Source organism: Phragmites australis, chromosome 10 (genome assembly GCF_958298935.1).
Source record: "Phragmites australis chromosome 10, lpPhrAust1.1, whole genome shotgun sequence".
In the NCBI taxonomy this organism is placed as follows: Eukaryota; Viridiplantae; Streptophyta; class Magnoliopsida; order Poales; family Poaceae; genus Phragmites; species Phragmites australis.
In genome coordinates this window covers 15,988,850-16,001,750 of record NC_084930.1, presented here as the reverse complement: position 1 = coordinate 16,001,750, position 12,901 = coordinate 15,988,850, and the positions used below count along the sequence as shown (strand labels likewise).

Sequence of the window (12,901 nt, the reverse complement as noted above, 5' to 3'; positions counted from 1 at the left end):
TGTTAGGACGTCCTCCACTTGCACTGGGGATGTTAGGATGACATCCACTTACGTTGCATTAAATGTAGGTCATTTCCTTGCATGTAGATGACGATTGGTGAGTCCCCTCTAGTTGATCTTTCTCCTATATCAAATGGCTCTCCTTCGGGACTTCAGAAAGCTTATCCAGACTAAAGGCAAGAGATCTGAAGACTGGGGCTCCAGAGGGTAAAGGCTTCGGAGACCGGAGCTTTGGAAGGCTAAGGCTTTAGAGGCTTGGGCTCTAAAAAGGCAGGGCTCCGCAGGATCCCGGAGCCTAGTGATTCGCATAGCCTCTAAGGACCCACTTTATCCGCAAGCATGGTCCGCCGAGGCCAGGAACGGTGGGGGTCTAAATGACGACACCCAACACATATATCATTGAGAAATAACGTGTTTAAGTTTTCGTATCAAATTGGTAACAAAATGTAAAAAAAAGTTTCCAAATTTTCACAAGAATTATTTCCTGATTTAAAATAAAATGAAGAAGGCTCACGTTCTTCTGAAGGACCACCCAAAATCCCCCAAAGAAGAAATCCTTGGGTGTACATGTAGCAGTTCGATCATGAGAAGCGCCGTGACGGCCGTCACTGTCGCGCCGTGTTCCAGAGATCTCCATCCATCTCTGCTCGCATCCTATCTCGTCCTCTAAGCCCAAAAAGAGGCGGCGAGAGCAGAAGCAAAACCCACACACTGCGCACTTAACGAGAGACAGACAGAGAGAGAGAGTCCCCCTTCCTCTCGCGACTTCCTTTGCTTTGGCTGCCATGGCCGATCCGGCGGAGGAGACCGTCGCCGCGCCGCCGCCGACCCCCGCTGCGCCTGCCGATGGTGCCTCGGACCCGCTGCTCCAGCTGCCTGCCGACGCTGCCTCGCCGGAGAAGGCGTCTCCCCCGGCCCCGACGCCGGCGGCAAGGTCCCGGGGGTTTAGGCTTCTTGGGGAGGACACCTCCGTGCATAAGGCTCTGGGAGGTGGAAAAAGTATGGAGTTCCTTGTTCTTCTTCCCCCTCTTATTCTTTTTTCATTTACTGCTCCAATTTAATCGCATAGTGTTAACACTGGAAATTTTCGGCTCAAAAATCGTGATAGTTAAATTTCCCTTCTATCTAAAAGAAAAGGCGCTGATTTTGTTTGGTTTCTTTTTTGTGATAGTTAAATTGTAAAGCGCTCAGCTAATCACACAAAATAAAAAAAAAACTTGTTTGTTTGTTTACAATAATCAGTGCAGGTCTCTGTGGGTGTGCTAATGATACTGGAGCTTAATTAGATCTTCTAGTGCTTGCAATTGATTAGTTGTGTTAGTTGTTCCCGCCTTCTCCGTTATTTTGAGGTTCCAAGGTCATCTTCCCCCCATAAAAGCAACTGCCTATAGTCTGTTAAATTGTGAAAGCTTCAGAGTTCCTCAGCTTGTCCACGTGGTTAGCATCGTGGAGATCTCACATCTATCTAATAGTTTCTTTTTTTTTTCATACGTACGTTCTAGACCGCAAGTTGTTGATAATCTGTTGGCCAAGACCTTTTCTTTTTATTTTGTTTCGCTGGTTTTAATGAAACCTTCCATATCAGAAATATGGTTACAGAAATGTTTATTATATGAGTAGTCCTAAAGGAGGAATTGAGTATTTGCTACTAGCAAGCTCATATTGACTAAATTTGACAATTTAAATATAGATAAAATATGGATAGTAGTTTCTCCCTAGGAAGATGTAGCTGCAAAACGTTGAATAAAATGAAGATTATTTCGATTAGAAGCTTTAGACTCGTTTGATGGACCCAACAAATGTAATTATGATAAGTATAAAATAGAAAGGTGGGCGTCTCTGTTGGAGTCAATGCCTTTTTACCCAGTTTCCCTAAGGATGCTATTGTAACCCTGAAGAGATGGTAATGAATCTAACCACACTTGAATTGTCGTGCCTTCGGACAAGTGGCATCATCAACAGAATATAAAAGTGAATTCACACACGACACTTGAATTGTCGCTCCTTTGATATCTCTTCATGTGTAACCACATGCAGTTCAATAAACTACTTAATTCACCTTGCTGATGTACTCATTTTAATTTTCTTGACCTTGGCCTCATTTTAATTTCCTTGACCTCGGCTTGAGCAATTTGCATGAAATGTTGATGTACATAGGAATACTTACTACTCAAACTGTAGATTTGAGTTCTACTATTAAAAGAAGCCTTTGCGCATCATCCTTGTTACTCATAGTCTTAATATGGCACCATCGTCCTGAAAAGAAAAAATATTTTAGTTCTGAAAGTTTATGGGACGTCAGGATTAAGACAGGAGGAGGTCGGTCTTATGGTAGCAGATGAGATGCACAATACTACTGACAAAGTCTCGATATTTGCATAAGTGTGGTTCAATTTCTATGGAATTTGTTGTCCTATCTTTGCCATAATCTGTGTTACCGGGACACGGACGCCGGTGTCGGAGTCCGACTCGGGTGTGAGTGTCCGATTCGGCAAATTCTAGAAAACAGGATTCGGGGATTCGCCATATATATATATATATATAATTTTTTGAATTTCATAAATAAAAAAGGCAAATATTTAACTTAATATCAAGCAACTAGTCAAGTAGTCAGCGTAATGAAATATTGAAATACTCACAGTGAATACTTAGCTGATACTTTGAACTAAAAGGAACTAGTATTCTATTATAAAAGCCATATCCAGCAATATATGGACAGATACTGGAATGGCCTCCAAAAGAAACTCGCAAGAACCATCTTCCAAGTTCTCACATCCAACTGTCCAAGCCAAAAAGAAGCAGCAGCCAAAAGGAAATGGCAACAAACAAACCAAGGAAATATCAAAGATAAAAGATCAAAACTTCAAGTTCAAAAAGCAAGCTAACAAAATTCATGACAATTTGCAAGTTCGCATACCTGGAATGGTGTTGCTACCAAAAGGTAGGGCTATGATTATGACTAATTGGTGCCCTCCCCCACCCTGTCGGTGGGAGCAACACTACCACTAGCCAAGCTAGCTCCAACAAGATTAGGATCCTCTAGCGAACAATTTGCAAGTTCTAATTCAATTGCTTCATCATTGCAAATGTCATCTCCATTGATATCCCAGAACTTACAAGGCCCTTCCATGTACTCCTTTCCCTTCCTTGATAGCAACCTTAGATTGCTATGTATGAAAACCAAATCATCTGCTCTTTGAGCTGTCAACTTGTTTCTCTTAGCTGTCTTGATTTGTGAGTAGATACTCCAGTTTCTTTCGCAGCAAGATGAAGAGGTAGAATGACAAAGCAACCTGCAAATTTCATTGCAATGTGTTTAATGAATGAGGTTTGTGAATGAGTGAGGTCTAAATTCTAAATGCAAACACAGTATATGAGTTACCTGTCTGCCAGTTTTGCAACCCTTGGAGCATGTGATCCATGGTTAGCCCACCATGATTGAAGCAACCATTCTTCACTGTAGTATGTGGGGTTCAAGCAATGTGCCAAGCAATGCAGCGGGGTTGTGCTCTTTGTCCATCTCTTGACAAGTATCCCATGGACCTCTTCATAGAATGCCTCTGCATTATCAATAGGATTCCTGTTTCCATTCTTGTGAATGATTTCACGAACTTGTTCTATCATACAGTCCCACTTTTCATATACCAAATGCAGCATTGATTTGTCTGTGTCAGCTTCCCTAAGCAATTTCATAATTGGATTTGTGAAACTGAGAAGGAAAAGGAAATCAACTCTTCCCACCACTGATCATCAACAAGCAGCATTTTGATCTTCCCAGCCTTCTCTGCATCATCTTTTAGAAACCTCCAATTAGGATCAACAACCATTTGACAAAGTGCCTCTCTGACCTATCGAAAGCGCTTTACCAAGATGAGAGTTGATGCAAACCTTGTTTCAGCAACACTGAGCAGCCTCAATGAAGCATACTTGTTGCATATGTTAGATATATTTATTGCTCTGTGTATATCCCCAGACTATAAAGGGTTTCTGGCATAGTCACATGTACATCTATATATACTGGCCCAAGACCTCCAGGGAATACAAGTTGCTATTCCTAACATGGTATACAGAGCCAAATTTTAGGGTTAGGGTTCCTCTTCTCCTTGCGTGTTGCAACTTCACGCATCTCGTCTTTTCGGCTATTGTTCATCTACAGTATCATCCATGGCACTTTTGACAGTGCAGCTCAGTTGGTTACGGTGGTTACTTGAGGCTAAGTTACAGGTCATGGCATGGTTGACAGTGGAGCTCAGTTGGTTACGGTGGTTACTCAAGGATTTTGATGTTTCTTCTTTTGCATCTACTCCTCTTTACTCAAGACAATACATGTGCTATCAGTATTGCTCGGGATCTGGTGAAGCATGAGCTCAGTAAGCATATTGGTGTTGATGCTTCTTACACACGGACACAGGTACAGGGTGAGCTGATTGCTCTTCAGTATGTTCTTTCCGAGCTTCAGTTGGCTGATTTCTTCACGAAGGCACAGAGTACAACTCAACACAGGTTCTATCTCTTCAAACTCAGTGTTATTGATCCTCCATGAGTTTGAGGGGGCGTGGGGGTGTTAGATATATATATATTGCTCTGTGTAATATCTCCAGTCTATAAGGGGTTTCTTGCATATTGTCGCCTGTACATTTGTATATGTACTGGTCTAAAGCCTCAACGGAATACAAGTTGCTATTCCTAACAGTAAATAGTCAAAGCTGCACTATGGTTGACAACAAAATTTCTTATGAGCTTTACCTCTTTGTCAATATCTCTCTCCAATTGCAGAGTGGATATTTTGAAGCCTTGTTTGCTTTCTCTGATGAGCACATGTTCTTTAGGGCCAAGTGTATGGACAACACATGGGGTCCAGAAGATACTCAGGTATACAGCTTCAACTCGTAGTCCAGCTGCCCTGCAAACTGAAGCATTATCTATGATGATCTGAACTACATGTCGATGTCCCACTTCAGCAACCATATCCAGAAATAATTTTGCCATGTACTCTGTGTTCTTCACTTCTCCTGATGTGTCGATGGCTTTGAGAAACAAAGGACCAGCTGGAGATGCAGCAACAAAGTCTATAGGTGGCTTCTTTGTTATATCAGTCCATCCATCACTAACAAGAGACTCCTGTAGTTGTCCAAGAAATTCTACAAGGCTTGATCAAATCATTAAGCATGGTTGTCCTAGCTGCACAAAACTGGGAAGAACATATCCAGGCCAGACATTCTCACAGGCAAATTTGATCATATCATTAAGAAAGGGTGACCTCATCAAGTTGAACGACAGCCCATTTGCATAAAGGACTATCAAATAATCCAGCTGATCTCTTGCTTTTTTGTTGAAACTCTTGGACTGAGCACTATCATTTTTGCGTTTCTTTGAGCCAAATTCTTCAGCGTTATGAAGTGGCACAACAGGTTGTTTTCTAGCTACTTCAACTCTTAGAACTTTTGCCTCTTCAAATATACTAAGTTTCGCTCGCCTTACTTGATCAATTTTTGAACAAGGCCTAACCCCATTACCAGGAATATGCAAGAGATGTGTCTTAACACGAGTGTAAGTGCCAATAAAAGTTCCATTGCACAGCTTGCATGTTATCCTTTTGTTACCTCCACCCGTTGATGTAGCTGCTCCTTTATCCATGTACTTCCACAAGCTGTTCTCATCAAAAGCTTTCTTCCTTGGAACTGATCCCCCTCGCATGCATCATTTTTGTTGTTCATTGCTGCAATTCCATCGAAAACACATAGAATTAGGGATGTCAATCGAGGTAACAAAAATCTCTATGAACGCATGCATGCACATACATACCTTTTAATTTCTAGGAGCTCAGGAAGACGCGTTCTTCTGGAGAGAGCAAGGAAGAAATGAGCAGCTCATTCTTTTGGTGGAGAGGTGTGCACGTATTGGTGGAGTAGGTGACTTTATGCAGGCCTAGAGAAGCAACTAGTGTCAAAAGGTCCATGTTGACCCTCATTCATATAGACTTGAAGAAAATATGGGGATAATTTGGTACTTTGGTATTTTGGCACCAAGGGTTTTCCCTCCATTTCGTGGTTTTGGTGCCAAACCAAAAGATGCTCCCATGGTTATTTTTCTTTTCTTTGTTCCCATGTTAATTTATAGGGACAAGTGCAAAGAAACCACTACTCCTAGTGTTATTGTAAGCTTGCCACTAGTTGCAAAAATGCCATTAAAACTGTCATTCGAGTGACATCCTTGCAAAAATAAAAAATCAGGGAGGTATTTGCAAATGTCCCTAATTTATACTACTATATTACTCATAATTTATAAGACCATAATAAGTGTTATGATACCTACTATATAAAAGTGCCGTTCCATTAGGCGTTTAGATCCTAAGTAATCTTCCCTGCGGAGCTCATCCGACGTAACAACTCATTGGAGTCTATTCGATACTTCGATGTCGGTCAAGATCATTAGGCGTTTAGGTCCTAAGTGTAACCAAACGATATTGGCATGTCTACTTCGTATGCTGATGTCATTGCACGAGAGTCGATGATCGACCATCTAATGTGGTAATCTCCCCTGCGGAGCTCATCCGGCGTACCAACTCATTGGAGTTTATTCGATACTTCGATATCGGTCAAGATCATTAGGTGTTTAGATCTTAAGTCTAACCAAACGGTTTTGGCGTGTCTACTTCGTATGCTGATGTCATTGCACGAGTGTCGATGATCGACCATCTAATGTGGTAATCCCCCTTGCAGAGCTCATCCAGCGTAACAACTCATTAGAGTTTTTTCGATACTTCGATATCGGTCAAGATCATTAGGCATTCAAATGGTATTGGCGTGTCTACTTTGTATGCCGATGTCATTGCACAAGAGTCGATGATTGGCCATCTAATTTGGTAATCTCCCCTGTGGAGCTCATTCGACGTACCAACTCATTGGAGTTTATTCGATACTTCGATATCGGTCAAAATCATTAGGCGCTTGGATCCTAAGTCTAACCAAATGGTATTGGTGTGTCTACTTTGTATGCCGATGTCATTGCACGATTCGATGATCAACCATCTATTGTGGTAGTCTCCCCTGCGGAGCTCATCCAGCGTACCAACTCATTGGAGTTTATTTGATACTTCGATATTAGTCAAGATCATTAGATGCTTAGATCCTAAGTCTAACAAAACGGTATTGGCGTGTCTATTTTGTATGCCGATGTCATTGCACGAGAGTCGATGATCGATCATCTAATGTGGTACTCTCCCTTGTTGAGCTCACATGGTGCATCAACTATTTGAGTTTATTTGATACTTGGATGTTAGTCAAGATCATCAGGCGCTTATATACTCAAGTAAGTTTCACCTAACGGTATTGGTATGCCTCATACAAATTGTTAACGTAAAAGTGTAAAACTCACACTCTTCTCTAATTTACTATAGTGAGAAACAATTTTATTTTCTAATTTCAGAATATACACAAATCAATTACACGTTACAAATGGAAAAAGAAAAAGAAAAAAAGAAAATAAAAGGGAAATATCGGATGAGATGGGCAGCTCGGCTTGCCCCTTGCTGATCCAACCCCCACGTCAGCGTCAAGTTGCCCTAACACCTGGCGGCACGCACGCAACACTGCAGCAATGCGGCTAGGCCCACACGGTCGCCATCTCTTCCCTCCTCACTGCTTCATTCTTCTTCCGCAAAGCAGCACTGCCGCCACCATAAATTGATTACCGGCGACCACCATGTCGCACCAGCGTCCAGCGACCAGCAAATCGCTTGCTGCAGATTGTGCTGCCGCGGCTGTGCTCCTCTCTGACGAAGGCCGCCTCCACCGGTCCTCTACTCTCATCTCTCGGTCCTCTCCTCCGCATCCCTAGCGGCGTCGCGATGGCGGCTCATGGCATAGATCCAGTCCTGACGATCCTCTTTCATGCCTGCAAATGAAAAGACGGATAGAAATCAGGTAAATACTAAAAAATTTCATGCTTCGCTAGTTCAAATGTGCCTCTTTTTACCTGGACATCGCCGAAGATACGCGTCGCACAATGTCCGACGCGAATCGACGTGCTGATACACGTTGACATGCCAAAGTGCCTGTCGGAGAATTTGTTTGATTGAGAGTTTGGATAGCCCTCAACTTTTTTTGAGGGGAAAACATAGTCTTCAACTTGCAATGGAATTTATCTCCCTCTCTCCGTTGTTCTTTTTGCAAGGAGGGTTGGGAAGATTTACCCATAAGATATATTAAAAGATGGAAAAACATACACTAGTAGCATGCCTGCAGGAGTTCACAAGGATTTGACAATTTTACTAGAGTTGACACTATGGAGTATAAGTTCTGAATTTGCTGCTTTTCCAGTGGGTAATGGTCATTAGTTCGTGACAAAGTAAGGGAACAAAAGAGATGAAAGGTACACTTTGAATAAACAAGTACTCCAGATATAATATATGTGGGCTTACTTATGGCAACGTATTCTTCTCTGGTTAATGATATCAAATGGATGCATGAAGATATTTTTAAATCCATAATTTACCTCGATTTAAAAGAATCCATAGTTTACCTTAAGTCCTCAACATTGTTTATTTGATCTAACTCTGTGCTTCTTCTGGAACACTTTGTGCAGCTGCTGATGTACTGTTATGGAAAGACAAGAAGACCTCTGCTGTAGTGATCGGTGGTGCAACTGTCATCTGGGTTATGTTTGAAGTGCTTGATTACCATCTCTTGACTCTGATATCCCATGTGCTGATTGGCATCCTAGCCATCTTGTTCCTGTGGTCCAAAGCTACCGCCTTTATCAAGAAGTGAGACACATGATGATCCCCACGCATTCTGTTTGACGCAGGTTCCATCTTATTTTACATCAAGTGTTTCTTTTGCAGGAGTCCACCAGATATTCCTCTAGTGCAAGTACCTGAAGATCTTGCTGTGAATGTTGCACGAGCTTTACGCAATGATATCAACAGAGCGCTTCACTTGTTCCGGGAGATCGCAATGGGGCATGATCTAAAGAAGTTTCTGGGTGTATGTTTGCCCCCTTATAGTTAACCTTCATTGTCTCTTCATGCTGGTTAGTGCTTTAAGTTTGCTAACTGTTTTCATGTGCTTTCTCAGGTGATTGTGGGGCTCTGGATTCTCTCAGGAGTTGGAAGCTGCTGTGACTTCCTCACCTTGATATACATCGGTAATGTATCTTCGAACATCAACAGTTTTGTTGTGAACCTGCAATATCTTAAGGTTCTGGACTGATTAGCTGGAAATTCTGAACAGCCGTACTGATGCTCCACATGGTGCCGATCTTGTACGACAAGTACCAGGACAAGGTGGACCACTTTGCTGGAAGGGCGCACTCCGAGGCCCGCAAGCAGTACGAGGTGCTGGACGCCAAGGTCCTGAGCAAGATACCCAGGGGTCTGGCAAAACCCAAGAAGCAGAACTAGAGCACGGAGCGTAGAGGGCTCCGTCACAAAGCCGGCATCCTCCATGTGAATGTTTCCACCGCCTATGTAATCGTTGTCTGCTGGCTGAATGTTGCACTACTAAGTTCTTTTGCTGCTAGTTGTGCTGATTGCGGGTTGGATGCTGCTGTTTGTTCTTTGTGATGCCAGTTCGTAGTTGGATGCTGCTGTTTCTTCTTTGTGATGCCAGTTCGTAGTAGTCCTACCCTGTATGTCTGTATGTAAGCGCGACTGAAACTACTGCACTTGCTTGTGAATATTGGTGGTAAATAAACCCTCGTTGCTCATCTGTGTGTTCATACGTTATGCAAGCGCGGAATGGCCTCCGTAATGGAAATGCGCGGACCTGGATTATCTTATACAGTGCGATATACTTTTCACTGTTAGCACGTACTAATCACTGCACATGTGTGTAAAGAAGTCTTCACTGACATGATGGATACGTTCCGATAAATGCTGAGGGGATCGCCATTCGACGCCGTAGTGACACGGTCGTCGGAGGTCAAACGGTGCCACGGCGCCGCTGTGTGCGGCAGCTGGCAGGTTGCCATATATTCTACTACATGGCGGTCTACGCCTCTGGGCTGCCAACGGAAATGCCTGCGTTTGTGCGTGCGTGAGAGTCAAAAAATGGTTGGTACTGGAGTTTGAAAGAGGGAAGGGTAGGTGAATGCAGAGCTGATCTACTTTTCCGCGTTCCCGTCGTCCGTTCACGCAGAAAGTTCGCCAGCGCCAGGTATCGCCCGCCTACGTTTGTCTCTTCCGTTCTCTTCGACGTTGATCAAACTCCCTGCCCTCGTTTGCCATCGTTCGGCCGCGACGCCTTGGTAAGGCGTTCTTGTATATCTTCTTTGGGTAACTGTGTTGAGTTCTTGCGGCATGTCTGGCGACGCAGGTGCTTCATTTCTGTCGCCGTTTTGGAGCTACACGAGCCTACTATTTCCATCTGATTCTACTCTGAACTTGGATCCAGAATCCTTGGAAGCGAATTAAACTATACAAGAATCCCTCCTGCGTTCTCCTGAAACCGCTTGTCCTATAGTCGGCCGGGCTGCACGCCACCTGTTTAATAGAATGCCGCCTTCATAATTCCACTTGTTCCATGCCCGCCTGACTGTTTGATTATTTGCTAACAGCGATGGCGATGCCAATCTCCACAAGACAGTTGCCGCGGACTGCTTTGCTGTCGAACGGTGGAAGTAATAAAGGTAAGATTAATTTTTTTTTGGTACATGAGTTGTACTGGGGTATAATTTAGACCTATGTCTTGAATATCTTCCTGCATCTTTCAGTTCGTGCGAGTGCCCTTGTGTATAGTTTGGTCGTTTACTTTCTCATCAGTAGTTGTTTGTTCAAGAATGCAAGAAATTTGTTCTTTAAATCACAACAAAACTTATCGTTTCATTCAGAAAACTGTGGAGTGTCAATTGTAAATTGGGTACTTTTGCTCTACTAAAGATTCTTTATGAGAGGATACTTAGATACAAGGTTTCACGCTTCTCACACTTTTTATAAAGAGCAGCCAAATAGGTTTTGATATCTTTAACTGCAAACTTGATGTGTCTTTCAAATTTAGTATTTTTCAATTTCTGTTAATGAAAATCGGAAATATCAACCACATTTAAATTTTATAATGATACAAGCTATTCTTAATTATCACACTACGCTACCTTTTACAGGGCGTCCAAGATTGGATGCAGTTAAAATGACATGTTTTGCTAATAAGCAAACTACTGCTGCCATGCCTTTATCATCTAATTTGGAGGAGGCCAAAAGAAATGAGCCTGTAGTCAAAATGTGTGGCATTGCATCTGCCAGGGATGCCGAAACGGCTGCAAATGCTGGAGCTAAACTTATTGGGATGATTCTTTGGCCCAACTCCAAACGCTCTGTCCCATTATCAGAAGCCAAAGAGATATCCAGAGTAGCGAGATCTTATGGGGCCGAACCAGTTGGTGTGTTTGTGGACGATGATGAAGAGACCATCTTAAGAGCGTCTGATTCATGCGACCTCGAACTTATCCAGGTAAGTCTCCCCTTACTATTTTCTACTCTCCGCAACCGCAGTTGTAACAACTTATTATTTACTGACAGTTATTTATACGTAGCTTCATGGAGATAGCTCTCGAGAACTACTTCCTGTGCTTTGGAAGAATAACCGAATCATATATGTCCTAAATGCTAACGAGGATGGCAAACTTATCAATGCTCCTCCAAACGAAGGATATGTCCTCGACTGGTTTTTAGTGGACAGTGCAAAGGGTGGCAGGTACATAATTTCACTTAATGGTTAACATAGTTTCTAAGCGCCTTTTTAAGTAATTTCTAATGTCTTGATGTTTGTTGATCTAGTTAATAATGGATGTTCTACAGGATCTTCTTTGTCCCGCCAACTTTAACATCAGCAATATTTTCCTTTACATTTTTGGGACTATATATCCGCACCTATTTGTCAACATTACAAGAGCCTTTTTCTTGACAGCATGTGGTAGTTAATAAATTTGTTGTTTATGGAAACTGTAGCTGGAGTGAATAAATGAATCTGATGTAATATTTCTGTCTCTCTGTGTGTGGGGTTTTTTTTTGTTTTTTTTTTGCAGTGGCAAAGGTTTCAATTGGGACAAATTTCAAATGCCTTCCGTCAATAGCACGAATGGCTGGTTATTAGCAGGAGGCCTTCATGCGGATAATGTTTGTGAAGCCGCTTCTGCTCTAAAACCAAATGGCCTTGATGTTAGCAGCGGAATATGTTATCCCGACGGTCTACGGAAAGACCCAAAGAGAATATATTCCTTCATGAGCCGTGTAAAAAGTATGAGTTTCTGATGAATTGACAAATATTGTATCTGCGTTACTCTATGGTTGAAGTCTCTTGGTACGGTATGTGATAATTAAATAAATTACCACTAGAGGTAAGCTGTCCTGGGTGTTGGCAGTGATGGTCTTTGGCATCAACCTGTTAAAATACTGCCTGAAATTCATAATTTTCTATGTTTGATCAGCTATATCGTTTCCTTGTCATTAGGGCCATTTTCTTCACCCCTATTTCTCAATTGAATTGAGAGAGAGAGAGAGAGAGAGAGAGAGAGAGAGAGAGAGAGAGAGAGAGAGAGAGCGACGTTTGAGTGCTCTGCCCAGTGTTGGTTTTGGGGCAGCATCGAGGGACTACTCGAGTTCTTTGAATATGTTATACCAGACAATTTTGTAATTTTAGATGCTCCACCTACGCATTTGAAGTTCAAGCGTCTAATTGCGAAAGTCGCTTCACCAAGAGCCGCGTGCAGAGTAAGTCGTGCGGCAGTGCTATGCCACAGTGGGAGCCAGTGTCGTATACCCATAGCTGAAGTTTGTATTTGAGATTTGAAAGTTGGAAGCATCGATAAGATTTGATTTCCCTGTCGAAACTTCTAATCTTTCAGTTAAAAGTTGGAAACTTCTAACTTGCCATCCTTCCAGTGCCGAAAGATGATTTTTTTTCCT

General features: G+C 42.5%; 2 protein-coding genes across 6 annotated transcripts; both read left to right on the top strand.

Annotated features, from left to right (window-relative positions):
- Positions 1-674: 674 nt before the first annotated feature.
- LOC133883695 (reticulon-like protein B2) lies at positions 675-9,708 on the top strand. 2 transcript variants are annotated; one of them, XM_062323107.1, is made up of 6 exons: positions 680-999; positions 4,830-4,872; positions 8,587-8,767; positions 8,846-8,987; positions 9,078-9,147; positions 9,234-9,708. In XM_062323107.1, the coding sequence occupies exons 1-6, from the start codon at positions 847-849 to the stop codon at positions 9,401-9,403; spliced, it is 759 nt and encodes a 252-aa protein (XP_062179091.1). In that variant the 5' UTR covers positions 680-846; the 3' UTR covers positions 9,404-9,708. The 2 variants fall into 2 exon arrangements, with proteins under 2 accessions (XP_062179090.1, XP_062179091.1); XM_062323106.1 differs by lacking the exon at positions 4,830-4,872 and having other exon boundaries at positions 675-999.
- A 233-nt stretch (positions 9,709-9,941) lies between these two features.
- LOC133883759 (N-(5'-phosphoribosyl)anthranilate isomerase 1, chloroplastic-like) lies at positions 9,942-12,426 on the top strand. 4 transcript variants are annotated; one of them, XM_062323191.1, is made up of 6 exons: positions 9,956-10,157; positions 10,317-10,466; positions 10,558-10,629; positions 11,101-11,447; positions 11,530-11,690; positions 12,022-12,426. In XM_062323191.1, exons 3-6 carry the CDS (start codon positions 10,560-10,562, stop codon positions 12,245-12,247), a joined length of 804 nt encoding a protein of 267 aa, XP_062179175.1. In that variant the 5' UTR covers positions 9,956-10,157; positions 10,317-10,466; positions 10,558-10,559; the 3' UTR covers positions 12,248-12,426. The 4 variants fall into 4 exon arrangements, with proteins under 4 accessions (XP_062179177.1, XP_062179175.1, XP_062179176.1 ...); XM_062323193.1 differs by lacking the exons at positions 10,317-10,466; positions 12,022-12,426 and adding an exon at positions 11,795-11,982 and having other exon boundaries at positions 9,942-10,157; XM_062323192.1 differs by lacking the exon at positions 10,317-10,466 and having other exon boundaries at positions 9,956-10,248.
- The last annotated feature ends 475 nt before the right edge of the window (positions 12,427-12,901 follow it).

What these genes read in the sequence shown, in the direction of transcription:
- LOC133883759 (XM_062323191.1), top strand. Translation starts at nt 10,560, where the DNA reads ATGGCGATGCCAATCTCCACAAGACAGTTGCCGCGGACTGCTTTGCTG. An exon ending in GAACGGTGGAAGTAATAAAG is followed by an intron (nt 10,630 to 11,100) that starts GTAAGATTAATT and finishes TACCTTTTACAG; the next exon opens with GGCGTCCAAGATTGGATGCA. An exon ending in GCGACCTCGAACTTATCCAG is followed by an intron (nt 11,448 to 11,529) that starts GTAAGTCTCCCC and finishes ATTTATACGTAG; the next exon opens with CTTCATGGAGATAGCTCTCG.
- LOC133883695 (XM_062323106.1), top strand. Translation starts at nt 786, where the DNA reads ATGGCCGATCCGGCGGAGGAGACCGTCGCCGCGCCGCCGCCGACCCCC. An exon ending in GCTACCGCCTTTATCAAGAA is followed by an intron (nt 8,768 to 8,845) that starts GTGAGACACATG and finishes TTTCTTTTGCAG; the next exon opens with GAGTCCACCAGATATTCCTC. An exon ending in ATCTAAAGAAGTTTCTGGGT is followed by an intron (nt 8,988 to 9,077) that starts GTATGTTTGCCC and finishes GTGCTTTCTCAG; the next exon opens with GTGATTGTGGGGCTCTGGAT.